This window comes from Atta colombica, unplaced genomic scaffold (genome assembly GCF_001594045.1).
Source record: "Atta colombica isolate Treedump-2 unplaced genomic scaffold, Acol1.0 scaffold69, whole genome shotgun sequence".
Lineage (NCBI taxonomy): Eukaryota > Metazoa > Arthropoda > Insecta > Hymenoptera > Formicidae > Atta > Atta colombica.
In genome coordinates this window covers 759,174-780,830 of record NW_017259560.1, presented here as the reverse complement: position 1 = coordinate 780,830, position 21,657 = coordinate 759,174, and the positions used below count along the sequence as shown (strand labels likewise).

The following is a 21,657-nucleotide window of genomic DNA, read 5'->3' as shown; positions in this document are numbered from 1 at the left end:
TTAACTTTTTATGATTCGACGTTTTATATGTAACAGTTTAACATTCTTCAAACATACCATGAAAGCTTGGATCATGACACCAGCTATACTCTGAAGGCACATAATAAATATAGCTTCAGGACATTCTTCGGTAGTAGAGCGGCTGCCATATCCAATAGTATGCTGAGTTTCGATACTAAAGAGGAAACAACTAGTGAAGCTGAAAATATTGTAAATGCATGGTGTCCAGTTGTTTTCTACTTGAAAAGGCGGCAAATGATGCTCTTCGAAGTCACCGTGAGTGAAAGCTATTAGCCACCAAATCACTGCAAAACCCAGCCAAGATAAAAGAAAGCTCAAGGTAAAACATAGCAGAGTCCAACGCCACTGTGTATCCACTAAAGTTGTGAAGATGTCTTGAAGAAAACGCAATGATCGTCGAGAGATGCGTGATTGTAACACATTGCAATCGCCATTTTTCAGGACGGCGCGACGACGCAACTTCCGCATCGGTCCAGCCCGGTATCGACTCCTAAAATATAGATATATGTTTTTCATTAAAATACATTAAAGTAAATTATTTTCTAACGATTTACGGAATTTGTTTTAATATTAAATGATCGCTTTTTTCGATAATTTAATTTACTTATTTGATAAAATAAAGCTCTCAGACCTAACATTGTCGATTTAATGTTGATTTGATGTTGATATGAATTGTACACTACTCAACGAAAAATAAGGAACACTTTTAAAACGCTCCAAATTGCACAATTTTGTAGATCACTGAAATTCGGTGAAAACGAAAAAATTGTTATAAATTACATACATTCAACAATCTGTAGCTCCATAAAAATTTTTTTCTAAAGAAATTTATATATTTTGTAGACAAAACTATTGTTTTTTGTAAAAAATATTAAACTTTTTGAGAAAAAATTTTTTTATCGAGCTACAGCCTATTGAATGTACGTAATTTTGAAGAACATAATTCGATTTTATTAGAGATACAGATTTGTAAACATAAAAATTGTTTAAAAATTGACTAAAAGCATGTTAAAGTACAATATAAGTTTTAAGCTTTACAATATTTATTTATTTTTTCAGAGTTGCCAAAGGGCAGATTCATCATCATGTTGTGATTCATTGTTAACGTCAACGTTTCGTGAATCTTGCCTTTACTTCATCTGGATAAGAAGCGCACTCCTCGTCTCGATAAAGTGAACGGTAAGGTTCACGAAATATTGGCATCCGCGATGGATCATAATAACCGATAATGCGATAATTGGCCCTTTGACACTTTTGAAGAAAATACCTATAAGCTTAAAAAATAATTCTTGACGTTTAAAAATTCTTTTGTTATTTAGTGACGATCCCTGCGCGCGCGATAAATAAGGAAATTATAAATTTAATTATAAATTTAATAATATTTTCCACTGAAGAATAATCGAATTCTATCTCCCCCGCCTTTTTGAATCCCTTATTTCTCCCGACAATGCTATCGGAATTTGATTAACCCAAAGGCAAGAATATGTTATAGACTATAGATTAAATATAACCAATAGATGTTTAAGATAGTACTTGTGTAAAATGATTTTTTTACGAATATGTTATAATTTTAAATACAAGTAATGATATTTTCTCCGACTGCCCAATGGGGAGAAAATATTTTTTAAACGTTTTTTAAACGTTTATTTTTCATTAATTTTACATTTGACGATTCATTTTCAGAATAACATTTATTTAATGTTTATTAAATGTTTTTTAAACGTTTATTCGTAATGAATTTTACGTTTTATGATTCATTTTCAAAATAAGACTTTTTTAACGTTTATTTAATGTTTATTAAATGTTCGTTATACATTAATTTTTTGTTTGAAATAATGATTCAATAGAATATTTTTAAATGTATTTAACGTTTATTACGTGTTAATTTTATATTAAATTTTCGTTTGAAATAATGTTTCGAAGGAAACATTTTTTTAAACGTTTGACGTTTAATATAAAGATTAAAAAAATTTTATTATTTTAATAGAGAGTAAATAAGTTTCCACCGTTTTTTATCAAAAATTAAACATTTATTGTGAAAGAACGGTACATAATGTTTTATTCAAAGTAATAGCCATCGCTAGCCTACTTTTTCCCATCTTTCTGGTAGCATGTGGATACCGCGTCGGAAGAATGCTTCATCTTTTGAGGCTATCCAATCATGGATACAATTTTTGGTATCTTCATATGATGTGAAGTGCTGCTCAGGCCATGCGTCATCAATCGGAACAAGTGATAGTCGGAAGGAGTAATGTCTGGAGAATACGGCGGGTGAAGTAGAACTTCACATTTGAGTGTTTCTATGTAGATTTTAACCGGCGCTACAACATGTGATCGAGCATTATCATGCAAGAGAATAATTTTGTCTGCCTGGAGTAATAGTGAGCGCGTTTTTCCTTGAGTGCTCGGCTCAATCTCATCAATTGTGTTCGGTAGAGAAGAACTCCAGTAATGGTCTCGTTCAGTTTGAGCAACTCATAATACACGACACCAAACTGATCCCACCAAATACACAACATGAGTTTTTTTTCCATGAATATTCGGCTTGGCTGTCGATGTTGAAGCATGGCTAGGTGATCCCCATGATTTCTTTTTCTTTGGGTTATCGTAGTGGATTCATTTTTCATCACCAGTGACTATACGATGCAAAAAACCCTTTCGTTTATGCCTGACAAGTAGCATTTCATATGTGAAAAATCGGCGTTCAACGTTTCTCGATTTCAGTTCATATGGAATCCAATTCCCTTGTTTTTAAATCATTCCCAATGATTTCAAACGATATGAAATTGTTTGAGTCACTCCTAATGTAAGTGCAAATTCTTTTTGCGTTTGGCACAAATTTTCATCCAATAATGCTTCTAATTTCGCGTCTTTATACACTTTCGGCTACGTTCTTTGTCTTCGATGTCAAATTCACCGTTCTTAAACTTTTGAAACCACTCACGACAACTTCTCTCACGTAAGGCAGCATCACCATATGCTTCTACAAGCAATCTATGAGCTGCAGATTTCTTCAAATTAAAGAAGTAAATCAAAAGTTCCCGCAAATGACGCTTATTCGGCTCAAAACTCGACATTTTCGTACAAAAAAAAATATATGATGCTGATACAAAATCGCTAATATTTCAAGGTTATGGTGTTGCCGGATGTCCAATCTTACGATATGTCGTTTTACATCAAACAATTTTAACTATAGTTTATTAGTGACGCCGTCTTTTTTCTAAATTAATAAAAAAGTTAACTTAGTATAATTGTGTTAAGTGCCATGGATAATAAAAATGTCCATCGACAATTATAAGTGGCATAACGGATAAGGTATGAGATTCAACCCTGAGATCCCAAGTTCAAAACTTGCTAAAAGTAAGCTAAAAAGATAAAAATATAATTAAAAATTACTATTAATTAATAAAATTGATTGTCTAAGGTTAAATATACTATTAAGGTTAAATATACTATTAAGGTTAAAATATACTATTTTTAACATTAAAATACGTTATTTACACGTTTGAATAAACATTTTTTTCAATGAAAAAAAGAAGATTTTTCTTGTTACTTTAAACGTTACTTTTATCATTATAAAATTTTTATAATGATAAAAATCTTAAAAAGCGTTTTTTTAAACATTAAAAAAACATTTCCATGAAATATTAAAAAAAATGTTTTTTTAGTATTAAATAAATGTTTTTTTTTAATGAAAAAAGAGGACTTTTCTCATTATTTTAAACATTAAAAAAAATGTTTTTTTTAACGTTTTTAAAAATGTTTAAAAAAAACGTTTTTTCAAACATTTTTTTCTCCGTTGAGAGAGTTCTCCGAGTTTGCGCTAATCTGGCTGAATTAATGATGTTTTGTGCTCTCCTATTGGTACAGCGTGTAATACATCCAATAGCAAAATTTTCCAACCCAGATGCAAACTCGATCGAATCAAAAACATCATAAATTGAAATGCTCTCTATGTTTGTGTACAATTAGACATAAAACATAGACTACCTAGTTTTTGAGATAACTGCAATTAAAATGTGCAGTTTTAACATGATGTATATACGCAATTCAAATTAGACTTCATATGGCTCAAGGCACAGGCAATAGGAATAGGGAATAACGAGCTGTCCACTCAGAGCTCTGGGATAATATCGATATTATATTTGATAATTTGGAATTTATATTTTCTTTATTCTTATTATCTGTGCTTATTATATTTTCAGCTTTAAGATTTTTAATTATAGCATCCATATACCATCTTAGGACCATTATAAAAAATGATAGAGGAAATGGATATTGCAAAAAAAGATCATAATTTTTGATTGTTTAATTAGGAAAATAGAGCTATAAAAAGAACGCAATTTTTCAATTTTGTTTGACATATGGAGGCGACTGAAGGAAGTGGTGAAAAATAGAGGGCTAGTGAGCATTTGACAGCACCGATATTAGTTTGCGTATCTGTATTCATTTTGTTTTCACGTGTGCGTGCGGCCTTAGATAGGCACAATCGAAAGTTTTCTCTCTGATGGGAGTGAGGTATCGCCACCAAATACCGCGATGTGACTTAAACTTTTAGATGATATTGTCGCGCAAGTACTACCTTAAGAACTAAAATATTCATATTACACTAAAATACTCATATATTCATGGACGAAATACTTCTAACAACAAAATTTTGATCCGATTTAGAATACACACACACGCACGCGCGCACGCATGCACGTACGCACGCAGGGTGTCCCAAATAATCACCAAATATTTCATGCGAATGTAGAGCGAACTAAACTGAGTCAAAAAGTCCTCTATGATTTCATTTTTTTCCAATAGTTAACGAGATATTAATTAATTTTTAAGGCCTATTAGTGCTAAGTGTATGCCTACCTCTGAGACGGGGATGATCTGGCAAGCTCCCCGCGCCGTAAGCTTTAAAGCGTCAAAACTTGAGCAGCGCGCTTGCCAGGCATAAGAGGATATAGAGGTCAACGTGATGCTGCAAACATTTTGAATTTTTTTAATTGATCAGTTTGTAAAATTCTTTCTTCTAATTAGTCAAAGCATTTGTAGCGAGACTTTGATCACAGCCATTATGAGGTAAACGGAGTGTTCATACGAGAGAAGCTGAAGATAACATTGAAGGACAGCTCCTTGGTTTCTTCTTTTCCAATGAGCGGTGGGGACGAATCAGCTTAAGCATAAGACTACAACTCTCGGCCATTGACTCTCAAATGTTTATCTTCATTGCTCTTGACCACTCCCCAGCTTGCTGCGGCGACCAACCAATTTATTACTAGAAAAGAAGAGGATTATAGATCTGCGACTATTTCTCTTTCTTTCTATCAAGTCTTTAGCTTCTTTCGAAAGAATGCCATCTTATAAGTCTATATTGTCAGACCATCCTCACTTCCCGCGTCCTAGGTGCCAAGTGATAGGTAGACGTACACTTGGCAATAGTATGCCGGGCAGACGTGTGTATTCGGCTATCTTTAAAGATTAATATCTCGTTAATTATTGGGAAAATTGTAAAATGCTACAGGACTTTTCGACTTAGTTTAATCTGTTTTAGCTGCGTATGAATTTGGTGGTTATTCTAGAATACCTTGTATACATATTGTGACGGACAGAAGACGTCACGTATACAAGTACAAAATGTGATACTTTATTGGAAGCACGGACACAAAAGACGAGACGAATAGAATTTAAAAAGGAATATATTTAGTGAACAAAAGTATAAATTGAAGTGACGCACGCCACGAAAAAAGATGGCTGGGATGAATGGTGTGTGCGCGAAATCAGTGTTGCCAACAGAAGGACTTAAAAAAATACAATGCATAGATGTTGTTAGTAATGTATAAGTATTAGGGTAATACAGATCAAAGCTTGGTCTGTCGCTAGATAATAGCGCGAAAGTATAAATTTTTATCTCGTAACACCCCCATTACTTGAGTGTTTTCGTGACGTCGGTCAAGCTTGAGACGGAGCATTAAACATTTCAAAACAGGGGTTTTGTTAGTGCATCGGCATATTGTTCATTAGATCTTACATATTTGGTGTTTATTTCGTTGTTCTGAATTTTCTCGCATATGAATAATATGAAAATATATCAATGTATTTCGACTTATGAAATTCATTTCTTGATAATTTTATAACGCTTTGGTTGTATAGAACGGTAGGCCCTGCGCATTGTCGTCTGAGGTCTGAGAGCAATTTTCTGATCCAGATCGCTTTTTTGATCGCTTCGCTTTAATGAATTCCGCTTCAGTTGTATTTAGGTTTACGGACACTTGTCTTTTAGATAACCATGTGACGCATCTTTCGCTTAATATGAAAATGTTGACCGTCGCGTACAATCGCCTACATAGTCCGTGTCGGAAAAACCAGTTAATTCACTATTGCCTTTGTTCGAAAACAAAATGCATGATCTTTAGTACCTTTAATGTATTGGAAGATGCGTTTCACGGCGTCCCAGTGTGTATCGCTATGATTGTCGAGATATCGACTTACAATGCTGATCGCGAATGCGATATCAGGCCTGGAGATCATAGAAAAAATGGGAGTGATCCGAATGCCTCGCGATATAGAATATTGTGGTTTTTTGGTACCGATCGGTTTTTCTATGCACGCATGCGGATCGATTGGAGTGTTACGGAGTTCACTTCAGACATATTAAATTTTTATAATATTTTATCAATATGTTTCGTTGATGTAGAAATATGCCAATTGTCGAGGCGTTGCATTTCTATCCCGACAAACAATTTGGGATTACTGACTGTGATTTTGAAATTGCTTTTAAGCAGGGAAGTCAGTTTATGCAATGTTTCGGTGTGTCGCGCGAACATAATGCCGTCGTCGACATAGAGTGCTAAATATACTTTGTCATTATTGTAATTTGTTATGTACACGCACTCTGAAGCACATTGCGAGAAACTGATGCTACTGAATTGAATTTCTCGTTCCAACAGTGACCTGATTGTTTCAAGTCATATATAGCTTTATTTAATTTTAGAATTGAATTTTTATCTTTTATATTCAAATTGTCTGGGATCTGCATGTAAGTAACTTCATTAAGATTGGAATTCAGATAAAGTGTTTACATCGAATTGGATTGATTTTAAATTTTCTTTCGCTGCGATTGCTAGTAGGATGCGCACTGACTATGACGGGAAAGAAGATTTCACTATAATCTATGCTAGCCTGCTATGAAAAGCCTTGAGCTCACAAGCCAGCCTTATAGCGTACCGGATTTTCACTTGACGAATCTTTGACTTTGAAAACCCATTTATGACTGATTGGTTTACGATCTTTAGGTAGTGACCTCTCACGTTTGATTGGTTTCATAAGCTTTGAGCTCCTTTTTTATTGCATTTTTCCATAAGCGGAATCTTTGCAACTTCTTTATATGTGGCCGGTGGATTATGACACGATGTGGGCTGCATAGGCCATGTAGTGTTCGGGGAAATATAAATTTTTACGATCGCATAAGTGATCTCACTCCGAACACATCTATTCGCTGCTTTGCTTCGGAGATTGAGGATCTGAATTATGAAAATTTTGGTCTGATGATAAATTTATTGCGTCGACGAAGTTATCAGAATTTGAATCGATTGAATCATTTATTGTTGTTTCACGAACGTTCGGATCAGCGTCGAATTTTCTGCGTTGTTATCAATAGAGATCTAGGTTTCCTTTTGTTTTATTTTCATCGATTTCGTTCTCGTTGAAGATAACGTTTCTCGAAATTGCAATACATTTTGTTTGCGTATCTAGTAATCTATAGTTTCCGGAATCCTTTTCGTAATCAACAAAAAGTTTGTAATTTAGGATCTTATTTTGTACGTAAAGCTTCTGGAATGTGCGCGTAAACATTACAATCGAACGTTCTAATGTGTGACAGGTCTAGTTTCCTCCTTAAATAGATTTCGATCGATGTTTTACCACTAGGATACGCGGATCCTATTGAATATATAAACTGCCGTGTTAACGACTTCGCCCCAGAGATTTGTGGGTAGGTTTCGCGCTAAGAGCATAGAGTGTGCGCTTTCCAAGACCATGCGCATTTCGTGTTCCGCGCATCCGTTTTGTTCCGGCGTGTGAGGCGTGGATATATAATAAGTAGCTTTATGCCCCTTCTTTTAATAGATTGTAAACAAATGTTTAAGTTAGTGAATTTCATGTCATTATCAGCTCTTAGAACTTTTATATTTCTACTGAATTGATTGATTGTTAAGTTAAGGAATTCTTTTAGATAATCGAATACGTTATTTTTATGCTTTTAGAAATATTTTAAATCCTGTTTTAAATCCCAAAGATTCGTCTTTGAGGAGTAAGAAAAATCTTGCTCTACCGATTAATGGCGTTTGCATTGGACCGCACACATCGGCGTGAATGATTTCGCCGAGAGCGACATCACTTTTGTGCGTATTTAAGAATGGTAGTCTCACTTGTTTACTCAATGGGCAGTCCTCGCAGAAAAAGTCTTTCTTGTCCGACAAGTTTATTCCTGTAATCGAGTCTTTTGTTATCATTTTTATAAGATAGTTACAGTTTGTGTGATCGAGACGCTTATGCCATGTTTTAAAAGTGTTGAAGACGCGTAAAGTTTTCGACGTTTTCAACTTTGGTTTAATTAGTAAACGTATTAAATTATTTTCTTGCCTAATGCTATGTGCAACAATTTGTTTATTTTTAGAGAGTATATTCGCGTGGTTGTCGTTTAAGATAATTGAGAAACCGTTCGATATACATATAGTCGAAAAAAGGTTTTTTTTTCTCTACGCGGAACAAACATTGTTGATTTCGCATCGAGTCATTGATTATCTATGAATCGAAAAATGAGTATCTTCCGTTTTTAAACTAATGTTGTCACAGAGACAAACGTGTTCATTATTGCACAGTATGAATTCAGTGTACCATTCTTTTCCAAATGTATTTTTCATCAAGTTTGAGAAAAGTTGTCAAATTTGAATCGGTTGTGTGAAAAGAATTTTCGGTGCTCGAGTCATTCGCTTGACAGGCAATAAACGCGGTGAAGTTAATCGAATTATCATATTTAAATCCGTTCATTTTATCGTTATCTTTGTCTCTTATCTTTAATGTCTTTCTTTTAGCGAAGCAATATTTGGCAAGGTGATCGATTTTGCTGCAGAAGCTACAATTTTCTTTTTGCGCGGTTCCTCACCGTTGCGTCGATGGTGGCGGCCCCGTTTACCTTCCTGGAGAGTGTAATCGTAACACTGCTTATTTCATCTATTTACGTCATCCGAGCTTCTTTTTGAAGCCTTTCTCGTAGAAGGAGGAGTGTCTGTTCCACTAGTCTGATGCTGTCCCAGGCTGAAATGAACGCGTTGTACTTGGAAGGCAGGGTCCTAAGTATTTTCGCCATAATCATGAAACTATTTCGTTGATATCTTTTAGCTGGTTAGCCATATTTTCAATTTTGGCGATGTGTTGTGTGTTACAGAATCGCCAATTGCCATTCGATATTCATGGAATTTTGTCGTGATAATTTGTTAATCGCACTTTTTTGTTCGTGAATGGCGGAAAGTTTTGCCCATATTTCAGTTGTAATGAGCAAATAATGAGCAAGTAATGAGATATTCCAGGGAATATTCCATAAACGACGATAAGATGAGCATGGCTTTTGCATTTCTTTTGTCCAACTCTTTTGAGGATCACCAGCTGCTTCTGGTTTGACTTCCTTAAACGATATTTAAAAAATCGTGTGCCATGAAGATTGCTCTCATTTGAAATTTCCAAAGTTGAAAGTTCTGTCCATCTTCGTGATGTTCCTGTAGATTCGGAGGTGATCACTGGCGTTTTTTATGTAGATAGAAAAGGTCAGTGGCGCGAGCAAAGACGGGCGAATTGGCTCACGATGACAAAGACGAAAAAAGTCACTTTCAGTCGTGCGATTACGTTACACGTATATTAGGCCCATGATCTGTTGGGAGCCAGGAAACACAAAAGACTTGAGACAAATAGAATTTAAAAAGTAATATATTTAGTGAACAAAAATAACGTACAAATTGAAAACGCACGCCACGAAAAAAGATGGCTAGGGGGAATGGTATGTGCGAAATCAGTGTTGCCAACAGAAGGGCTTAAAAAAATACAATGCATAGAACTGTCGTTAGTAATGTATAAGTATTAGGGTAATACAGATCAAAGCTTGGTAATTTTGTCGCTAAATAATAGCGCGAAAGTATAAATTTTTATCTCGTAACATTTTATGTTAAAAGAAACAACTTTTTGCAAGATTGCGTCTGACAAGTAATGTTTGCAAGAGAGCATGTTGAAGTTAACGAGTAAGTGCTCTATGTGGCGCTCAGGGTCAGCGCGCGTTCATCGTTCACTTAATCCTTGACTGGTATTTATAAACAATATTTTTAGATATTAATACGGCTTTGTGTTTACAACTATTATATAATTTACAACTGCTTAAGTCTATATTTAAGAATCTTTTTTAAAGATTCTTTTAAGTTTTAAAGAATCAACTATGAATATTAGATTTTGATTTTCTTCCGTATTGCTTAAAAAATGAAAAAGTAACAGAATAAATATTGCTTTCATTATTTATGTAATAATATATAAATGAATAAAAAATTATTTAATTTCGTAGATTTATCTGAAAGTAAAGACAAATGATAAATAATAATATGCTTGGTGAGCTTTGAACGTTTTATTCTTTTAAATGTTGCACAATTGAGATAGTTAAATAGTAGCGAAAAGTGCCGACATATCACTTCAAAAGTTCTGACATATCACTTTATTTTAGACTATATTTCTTCTTTTTCTCTAAGAAGGTAAAAATAAAATTTTAAATACATAAATATAAATTAAAAAGTCTTCTATCAAATAATATAAGCAATTTTTATAATATTGTTTGTAACTTTGCAATAATTAATTTTCGTAAGATAAGCAAAAATGAGCGTCTGACAAAATGGGCTTCAAAACTGACACAGTAGAGAGCAATGCACCACATATTCCTATTCTTTTTTTTTTTATAGAAATTAGCTGTATAAAACACCCTAGTACAAGTGAATATAAGATTTTCCAGAATCTTTTTACTTCGATATAAAACATTTTTTGTTGAACAATATGCGTATTTATTTTATGTTATTCTGTAAATGCAAGATGCAAATCTGTGTAACGCGATAGTTTTTAAAGGGTTTTCCAATATACGTACTATTGCCTTCAGCTCCGATAGAGTTATTTGACATATAATAAAGCATTACAAAGATTAGCTCATGATTTGTTTTACAGACAGATGTGTCGATTTATGCTGCACTCCGATTTTATATTTAAAACCGTATTATGAAAAAAGAAAACAATATAAATAAAACTGATTTAGGACACAAGTATTTAAAACGATGTAATATTATTAATAGTATAGTCATTATTATTTGAATTATGCAATTTGCAAAAGAAAATAAGAATTTTATTTTCGCATTCATAGAATTTGTTTTTAGTTATTTTGTATAGAAACAAGTTACAAATATACGACTTATGCGTTTACACTTTTTTAATTAACTAAAGAAATATCATGTTTAATGTTATTAGTATTAATAAAGTACAATAGTTAGTTTCTGAGAAATAAGGAGGTATCGCTTTAGGAGATCTATGTCAGTTTCGGCGACTTCCTCTATCACTGAACTTAAATAATTCATCAAAATGTCGCTTACACACTATCATATAACATAAGAAGTTTCTACTTGAATAAGTTTTAATTTTTTGACTCTAATTACATTTTGCTTCTGAAAATTAATTTGACTCACTGTTTTAATTACTGGATTAATATTCTTGCTATGCCTTTTTATTTGAGAATGTGTGCTTATTATTTTATCGAATGATACAATACCCAGCAAGTGAGAATGGATTGAAATGAATTGAAATGGATTCAGATTTTCAGAAATATTGATTCATGAATGTGAAAATGAATGCTTTTCTCTTGAATGCATTTTTATTCATTTACAGAAATTGCATGGAGTTTATCTTTATGCCTTTCAATCTAAAAATAATATTAGCTTTTTCTGTGCACACATACAATTGTGAATACTACTCAATTAAAAATTTTGAATAGAAAATACAGTTTTTCATTCAATTAAATCTAATTGAATCCAATTAAATAAAAAAAGGTATTCGCTATTTAAAATACGCATTCGGACAGAAAAAAATTTCAATTTTTTTAAATTTTCATTTTAATCGTCTTGTTTATTGGATGTATTCAATTATTTTTATCATTAATATGAATAAATTGCAATTGATACAATAAAAATAAATGCTAACTAAGAAAAATTACAAGAGAGAGAACATTATATTGTTGCGGCATAAAATACACGAAGAAACACAGCTATCATATTAGCGTAACTATAATTTTAGAATTTATATCTAACCGAATTATACGAATTTATCAAAGTTTGCGTTTAATTTTCTATGTTGCATACACTGAAGATGACCTGACAATAAAGTTGAAATGTCTGTTTAAAAATTTAAATATATTGAAATTTGGCTCGTAGCCATTATTGTTATTAATGTATAAATAATACTTTACTAATTAAATATCTATATAACACTTAAATGTTTCGAAATTGATTTATTCTGAAATAGTGATTAAAAATAAAATAAAATATTCGAGTTACGATATTTTAAAAGCTAATTCTCTCTTTATTTTTTACAAGAAAAATTACTGCTGTCCTGTAAAAACTATTTATCAGACGCAATTTTGCAAAAGGAAAAAATTTTTTTTTTAATTATAGTATTCTTTTAGATAAAGTATAACGTTTTGTACTTCGTGGGTGCGAATTTTGAAACACCCTTATACAGGTATTTTTAATTTGACAATCAAATATTAGGAAATCACGGAATTTTAGAGAAAAATGTTTCAGACAAAAGTGATTGGATTTCGAGGAAATCATAATGTGGTGACCTTGAAGTGCCCGTATACGATGTTTATTAAGGTCATTTAAAGGTCAACTTTAATTTTTAAATGAAATGTGATATTTTTTATTGCATAATCGGAAAGAGCGTTTAATTTTATGTAAAAAAGATATTAGAACACTTTTGGGCTAAACTCTTTATTTAAAGAGATATTATATGAAAAGAAAGAAAAGATATTATTGTACATGAAATTTCAATTTAATAGGTGCTCAACATTAACATCGCGACATAATCTTATTCTCTGAAGAAAATTTGTTTCTAATGACCATAACAAGTAGGTATAGCAGACCAGTTCTAATCCACTATGAGTTAGTGCGTATACGTATACGATGCGTATGTGTGTGTGAGAGAGTCAGGGAAGGGTATATGCCTCACAGACGTTGGGAAGGGGGAAGCGCATCACTGAGATCCATGGTAGAGGGGGAAACGTTTTCCTTCTCTCTCTTATTAGTTGCGTTCTCTCTTTAATATATTGTCCTCTCTCTCCCACTCATTATAGTTCTCTCTCTTGCAGTCCCCCCCATTGCAGTCTCTTTTCTTTTTTTTTGTACACGATTTTATTAAATAGATATATGTTTTTTACGATTTTTTAATAATATGACTCGGCAATAATTTTAATTTAGTAACTGATAATATACAATATGTAGTAATACACGCGCGCGCGCGCGCGCGCGCACACACACACACACACACACACACACACACACACACACACACACACACACACACACACACAAAATGGCCAAGCGTTCCTAATTATCGAATCATTATTAAAACTTTTATTGAGTAACTATCGAGCATTTATTAAACTATATACATACTATTGAACAACTATCATTATTGATAGATTCTTAATTACAGGAGAAAAAAATTAAAATGCATTTAAAAAAAATTTCATATTTTATTTTTTAAACTTGATATATTTTTTTCTGGCGTTGCGACTCTCTACCAGTTGTATATTTTAAATACATTCTGTAACGCACAATTCTTAACATTTTCATTGCACAGTATTCGTAACATCTAGATTATGTAAAGAATCTATATCTTTGTAATCAGCATCCAGATCTCAATTGTCGACTCGCCGCTATTGAATATACCAACCAACTATTTGCGTTTTTCACGTATACAAGTCCTTTAACGTATACAAGAGTCTTATTATAATCATTCTCTTTCGCACCAATTATAATCATTGTAATCAGACGTTTCGCCATGCTATACGGAATCGTCTCGTCTTCCCATTACAATTCATAGTGATAAGCACTTAGTCAGGAAGCGCAATATTTTTCTGATTTTCAAGAAGTTCCATGGCATGGGAAATGTAATGAGAGAATGACTCCTTTTCTCAACACCGCCACTTCTTTCACGACAAATTTCTTTCAACGATAAATCCTTGCAGATCCACAAATGTTGATAGTCATAGTGAACGAGTTTTTGAGACTGTGCTTGATCAAAGGATCTTGGATTTTATCTCGTATATTAGAAAGAAGGGGAGAGTATTTTTGGTGATAATTTACATAATTTTGCGTACTACATTGGACTATATTCGATCTCGTGGTCGTGTATGGTAAGGCAATAGATGGTTGTATTCGCGGATACATTCTCTTTGAATTCAAATTCTAATCGTACATCCATGGTGCCACTCTTGACGGATTCGTTTTGTCGCGAGCAGTCAATGATTACTAAAGTAAAACCTTTCAAAAAGGAGTTTAATTGGAATGGTGATTCATTTCTTTCACGATGTTGATAAGACATTTTACATTGGTTAATTTGCAGATGTCGAAATAAGTTTTACGTGCTGTCATGATATTTTTTTATAGTCTGTAGACCAAAGATAACGTATCATGATTTTTCCAGCTGAATCTTCGCAGTTTTGATGGCCCAGGAATGCTTCATTGTTTGACAATAGGAGGTACTCATATAGTTCCCAGGAATGGAAATTCATACTTAGATATTGTCCGCTCTCTAAAGTACGCAGCATGGATAGTTTATTAACTTCGTTCAATGCAACGTGAGGCATTCACCATTGTACTTCGAATAATTCAACGTCGGATCTATCGCTGAATCTCTCACAATGCAATTGTTGTCGTTGCGCGTTCGTATCAAAATCAGTTCATGACAAGCGTTAATTATCACATGTTTGTAATCTGTACATCTCCGTAAAAACTCAACAACATGAACGGTATACAAAAATTAAAGTATCAATCATTTGTCATTAGGCTTTTCGCGGTATCACTAGAGTAAATCCATAAATCCAGCACTATGCAAACTATATGCGATTTCATTAGAAAACCATTGCATAACTTTCTTCATAAGATTAGTTATTCCAATGTTTCTGCTGCGATCAATGTCTACCGTTAAATTCATATCGAATTTCATAAACGCCATACAATTACATCAAAGATTTGGCTGCTTTTGTACATTTTTTTTCTTTGAAGTCATCTATCTTTGACGTAGAGAATGCTCTCACATGGTAACGTATATAAATCCTGCTGTTGTATGAGTATCATATCTCGTCACTATGTCCAAATGTATTGATGTACGGATTATACGTGTGAAACTCGAACTTGACGATGCGATCGTCAAAGATTGGTTCGCCTCCAATATTCAAGACATCAACCATTTTTTAGATATTTCAGATATTACAAGCCCATTAACAAAGCCCAATGATTGTAAAAATTTAACAGTGTTCGACGCAGTGAGTTTCTTTCTACTGGACGCTCGAATATTTTTGATGTCCCTCTCGGCAAAAATTATGTCCCCTGTCTGTTTTGCATGAAATGCTTGCTCGTTCAGAACAAGCATCTCACATTATTGTTGTCATATCTCTTTATTACTGTTGCCTCCCTACAGGCAATCTAACGGTGATTTCTTTTCCGCGAAAATCGAGCAATCATCCGTCTTAATTCACAACGCGAATTGTTAGATCCGTAATGCTTCGTACGATGATCGTAAGGTAAATGATCTGTGTCGGTCTTTCCGATATGATATCCTGGTGACACACTTGATGAAAATTCATGTATTCGTGCACGGACGTATTGTTGCTATGCGCCCATGGTCACGTTGCATTCAATGCGAATGATATTTATGTTGATGATATTTATCGATACGTCTGATTTGTGCCACTGTTGCGGCTTCAGCACGCGATTCGATGAAAATCTCAACACAGCGAATCCAATATTGTAAAGTTTAGTGAAATTTACTCGATAAGCGTACTTGATTTCACTTTCCATTGTATAATTATTGGCACGAATAGTCAATGAGTACTGTTCATCCTCTTTGCGAAGCGTTTTCTCTCTCGCAATTTAGGATAAAATTGTAAAATTGCACGTCTTAGATATTGTTTATGTCACATATTTCATACGATTCTTCAGGAATTCACAATTTCTTTTTCGTCAAAATAAAACTTATTATTTGATGCATTTACATTAGATATCGTATGATAGGTTTCAAAGTCCGTCAGCCCGAGCTCGCCATCGTTCAAATTTTTGGCCAGAAAGTAGCAGGACGCGAGGACGCTTTTACTAGTGAGCGTAAATGTCAGTGACATGTTTGAATAAATACTGAGTTGAAAGAGTGCAATGTCAATTCTTAAATTGATCGTCAACCGTCTGTAAAAATTGTAGAGTTGTCCACAATTACTTTGATCATAACGTTGATAAGGCGTGCGATTATACTTGATTTGCATTACAAATATCGCACCAATTCTTTCGGTGATCTCGAAGATTGCCGAAACTATCAAAATAAACAGATTCACGATCTCTCCGCTTCGCGTACATCATTCAATGAGTACCTGGTCCATCAGCATTATCCAATGTACGATACTCCAATGTACGATTACTCTCGTTTCGATACACTCCTTCTATTGATAAGGTAGTACGCATAAAAATATCTCTAAAATATGGAATATGCATACGTTTTGCTAGTTGTTGCAGTTGAACGTTGGTAGTTACACCCTTCGGCATTTTTAGCAACTGTTTAACATTTTTAATCTTTTTTATTTTTTCCATTGTGATTCCTCCACGTTTGTACGGAGTGAGGTAAACTCCATGACCTTTCATGACGCGGTTATGACGTTTCAGTTCTTCCAATTGACTTTGCGTGGCTTTATTATCGTCTATAGCTTTTGCGACTCCTGCCGCGCCGCTGACCAACGAATCGAAGACTTTCAACAGCGGTACAATAGATAAGATATCAGATGTTTTGCCACTGATAATATTCGTTTTTTCATCGGCTTTTTCTTCTTCGTTTTCAAACCCATACCAATTTTCGTTTTGGCTTTCATAACTATTCAAACAGCTGTGGCAGCAGCTCTTTCGCTAAGAGTCGAATCTTTCGCAGTAATCTGTTTCCGCACCTCCTCAGCGAATATTTTCTCAGCTACGGGTCGTTTTGTGAGATCTTTGCTCCGCGAATAAGCTATATCGTATTCGCGATACGCCAACGGATTAATGCATCGATCGATCTCTAGCCAATCGCTTTTCTAAATGCGTACCTGGACCACAAAATTGATATCCGAGGATATGCAACTCGATCGGAAGTGCGTTTATCATGTGATTTAAAAAAACTGCAGCCTTTTGTTGTTGTTGACATTTGCTACAATTTCTTATAAACGGCGCTGGATCATCAATATGCGATGGCAGAGCAAATTATAATGTTTCAAGCAACAACGTTGCTGAACCTCTGAATCAGCCTTTATATGCTCGGGTAATCTGTTCCATAGTTGATCTATGTAATTCTTAAACTCTCGTAGCCAAAGAATTGGAATATATATCGAAAATAATTTTCGATATATATTCCAATTCTTTGGCGGTTAAACTATATATGTATACCACAGTTATCCGACGAAGCATTTTGAATACTGAGCGAATACTGCTTTGCGCGCTACTATAAATACATCCGTTCTCGATGTCGTTTTTTCAATATTATCAATGTCATGAAAGGAGAAGATATGATATTTGTGCGACAATCGTAGACGATCAAAATGACTAATGTCGACAATAAAGTGCAGGTTGAAAAGAAAATACACAAGCATGGAAATATGCTGCCGATTTCTATACGCGGAATCATCTGCGGTCCATCGAATTGTGGCAAAATAAACGTGTTGATAAGTTTGCTAGAAGGTCACATGGCATTTCGAGAACGTGTACGTGTACTCGAAGTCGTTGCAACAGCCAAAATACCGACACTTGGAAAATTTATTAGCACCGGATAGAAGAAATTGATTATTTTACATTCTCCAATAATAACGATATAGTACCACCAAACGAGGCGCTTCCAAATTCCATTTTTGTTTTCGATGACATGACTGTGACAAGCAAGACGCGATTAGAGAGTACTTTGCAATGGATCGACACGCGGGCGTCGATTGCTTCTATCAGACGTATGCAAAGATATCGAAGCATCTTATACGCGATAATGCAAATCTATTGATTATTCAAACAGGACGAGACCATCTGAAACATGTATACAATGATCATGTAAACATCGACCTGTCTTACGAGAACTTCTGCGAACTGTGTCATTGCTGTTGGCAACAAAAGTATGGATTCGTAGTAACAGACAAAAACAGTGCGCTTACGAATGGACGATAAAGAAAAGGATTTAATGAGTATGCGTATGATATCTTAATGTGGTTAATCGTTATCAATACATCAATTACACAACATTTCCTTTCGAGTGTAACATGGATAACAAAGAACTCAAGAATAGAAACAAATTGCGAAAACGAGTAACTTGATTCGTAAAAAGTATCGCGCTTTAGAAATCGACAAAATAGATGAAGATATAGCATTGGAGAAACACTTTAAGCCTATCGTCGAATTTTTAAAAACAGATTGTCGAGAACACCGCTAATGATGAATCTCAACCAATTAAGAAAGAAATCAACGTTATAAAGAATAAAAATATTAAGAAAAAAAAACTGAAGATATTCAATAACATAATGATGATAATGATGGTGATGGCTTTTGGATGGATAATTCATGGCTTCAATTAACACCGTCATTTAAAAAGCAACGTACAAAAGAATCGAATGTTATATCGAATTCCAATTATGCATTGCCTGAACCGCGAATTATCGTACTTATTCGCACATTCCCTCAGTCGAAAATGTTTATGAACCTCTTGAAACATTAGTTAAATAATCTTTACAAACGCGACAAGTTCGTGAGGGGTTGCATAATCAATTGGGGATATTTGGAAAAATATGTAAACATGCTTCTCAGTGGAGAAAAAGAAATCGATCACATTTATGGCGTGTATTTTAGCGAGAACAGCGCGATGCTCGGAGATAAACAATTCGATATAGACGAATGATCATAAACGCAGATGGAGTAAAGTACAAAGGTTCACTTGTTTGTACGAACTAATTTTCAAAAGAATTCCCGATTACATTATTTACACAGAGGATGATAAACTAGTACAAAAGTATTGTTGGCAACGAATGCTCATAAACGCAGCATAATGCGGACAATCCAATATTGGGTAACAAAGGATATAAATATAAGAATAATAGCTTTGATAAGATACAGGATAGGTTGAAACGGATATATTAAAAATATAAACAACAAGTCAAAGATAATATTTTTGAGGCTTCCACAAATGCTTTTTATATAAAGATTATGCGTTTCGCGGATTTCCTCTGTGTCCAGATCCATTTTTGGAAATGCGAATTCGTGACTCTTGCAGTCCACTTTATCAGGGCGAGGAGCAACCTGATACAGTATCATCCCTGATGAAGTGGACTGCAAGATTCACGAATTGGCATTCCAAAAATGGATTTGGACACAGAGGAAACCCGCGAAACGCATAATCTATAAATGCATAATAAAATCAGTAAAAGAGTCGGAAAAGGTGTAATACCACGAATCAATCCTAAATGATAATAAAAGCGATTATATTCATTATATTGGGACGGTCTTAATGAGCTAGTGGCTCGTTTCCGATTGCTTGAGGTCTCGCGTCAGGCAGGTCACAACGCCTAATTATAAAATATTGTCTATCATCGAGGAGCTTCGTGAAATTAACTTTATTATAGATTAAAACGGGAGTCATTTTAGTTGACATCAAAATGCCAATGAACAATATTTTCGTAAGAACTTTGTGATTTTTTACGTATTATAACAATAATCGTATTACAGCAATAATAACCTAACGTAACATGTCTGAGAAGAAAAGTGGCGATTGGTAGAAGAATTGCACGCTCCAGCGAGAAAAAATTTTCCATGCGGAAAACACGTGTCATAGTTTACGGATATGATGATCTGTGACAGGCTGATATGCTTTAAGTCGAGATGCTTTACTCCCCCCTTATACGATTCCAAAGGTTATTTTTACATTCTCACCGTTATCGATGTGTTGAGTAAATACGCATGGGCCGTACTGTTGAAAACCAAGAGTGGAAATGAGATGGCTTCAGCGATTGCAAAGATAATTCGAGATGATGGAAAATATCTGAAAAATTTGTAAACCAATATGGGAAAAGAATTTTACAACGCAAACGTGCAAAAACTTTTGAAAAAACACAAATAAATCATTATTCAACATTTCTTAAAGGCATTTCATTTCTTGAAGGCATCTGTCGTTGAACCGTTCAATCGTACATTGAAAAACGATATGTGAAACAATTTACACACAATGGAAATTATAAATGGATCGACTTGCTTCCACGTCTCTGAGTACAACGCGCGAAAGCATTGAATCGGTATGCGGTCCATACATACTATTCATAATGTACATATTATACATTATATACAAGTATGTTTTTATTAATAAAAAAAATACATAAATGCGAAAAAAAAATAAATTTTTTTATAATAATATTTTATAATGTCCCCATGGCAGCACGTCGGTAGAATCTGGAACAATGTACCACTTATCGTCGTACGGACTCAGAGCAATTTTCGGATATGATGTATACTTCGTGCAATTTCGATCTTATGCACGACTGTCTGCGCGTCATTTCAGTTGTGTCACTGTTGAAACACTGCGTATAATCATTGAACGTTATGGATTTCGCTACAACGCTTGACGCTCTTGACGCCCTTTGCCTTCTTAGTATCTTTTTTGCTATCGATGCGCAAAGCGTACATTTTCGCTCTAAGCTCAACGATCGATCATCGAATTCGATCATGATTGTGCTATTGTTTTCGTCTTTCATTAAACCGGAACTTTTTTACTAGGAATATCGTAAGCATTGTCGATTGCATAATTGCTTGTATCGAATCTATTGATATTGAGTTTCATAACAGTAGACATCGTCGCACTCAATGAGATAAGTAAGGTTATCCGTGTTGGTATACATAATTTTACATTTTTCATGAAAGAAATAACATATACTCGTGGTGGAAATTCGTACACACACGTTTTAGATATACCATATCGAGGATGCACTCACGTATATCGATTTGTCGAATTTCACCTCGAGTTTTTGCATTTCTATCGCAATCACGTTCTCGGAAAAAACGCTTCTACTGTGAAAGTTTCGTGATCATTGCCTCCACACGTATCTGCCTTCTCATTTTGTAATTTCATTTAATAATTTTACATCGACGTGGTTACGCATTCTCCATGATCTTGCCGCGTTTCATTAATTTGAATAAGTTTTTCTCGAACTCATTTTTTGCTAAAGTTCTAAAATTTGTATTGAGTTCGATGTACTCACTAAGCCGTGGAGATTGCATATACGAATTGCAGTATACGAATCTTTGTAATGTATAGACC

The 21,657-nt window shown here is 34.2% G+C and overlaps 1 protein-coding gene across 10 annotated transcripts in view; it reads right to left on the bottom strand.

Moving 5' to 3' along the window:
- The window catches only part of LOC108692306 (G protein-activated inward rectifier potassium channel 3-like), a 73,723-nt gene that overhangs the window by 14,689 nt on the left and 37,377 nt on the right, over window positions 1-21,657 (bottom strand). For 9 of the 10 annotated variants that reach the window (XM_018200493.1, XM_018200501.1, XM_018200498.1 and 6 more), the window contains one exon: window positions 58-511. In XM_018200493.1, coding sequence (XP_018055982.1) covers window positions 58-511 — 454 coding nt within the window. Of the gene's footprint in view, window positions 1-57; window positions 512-20,279; window positions 20,394-21,657 lie in introns of those variants that run through there. The other variant, XM_018200500.1, reaches the window with a different exon arrangement.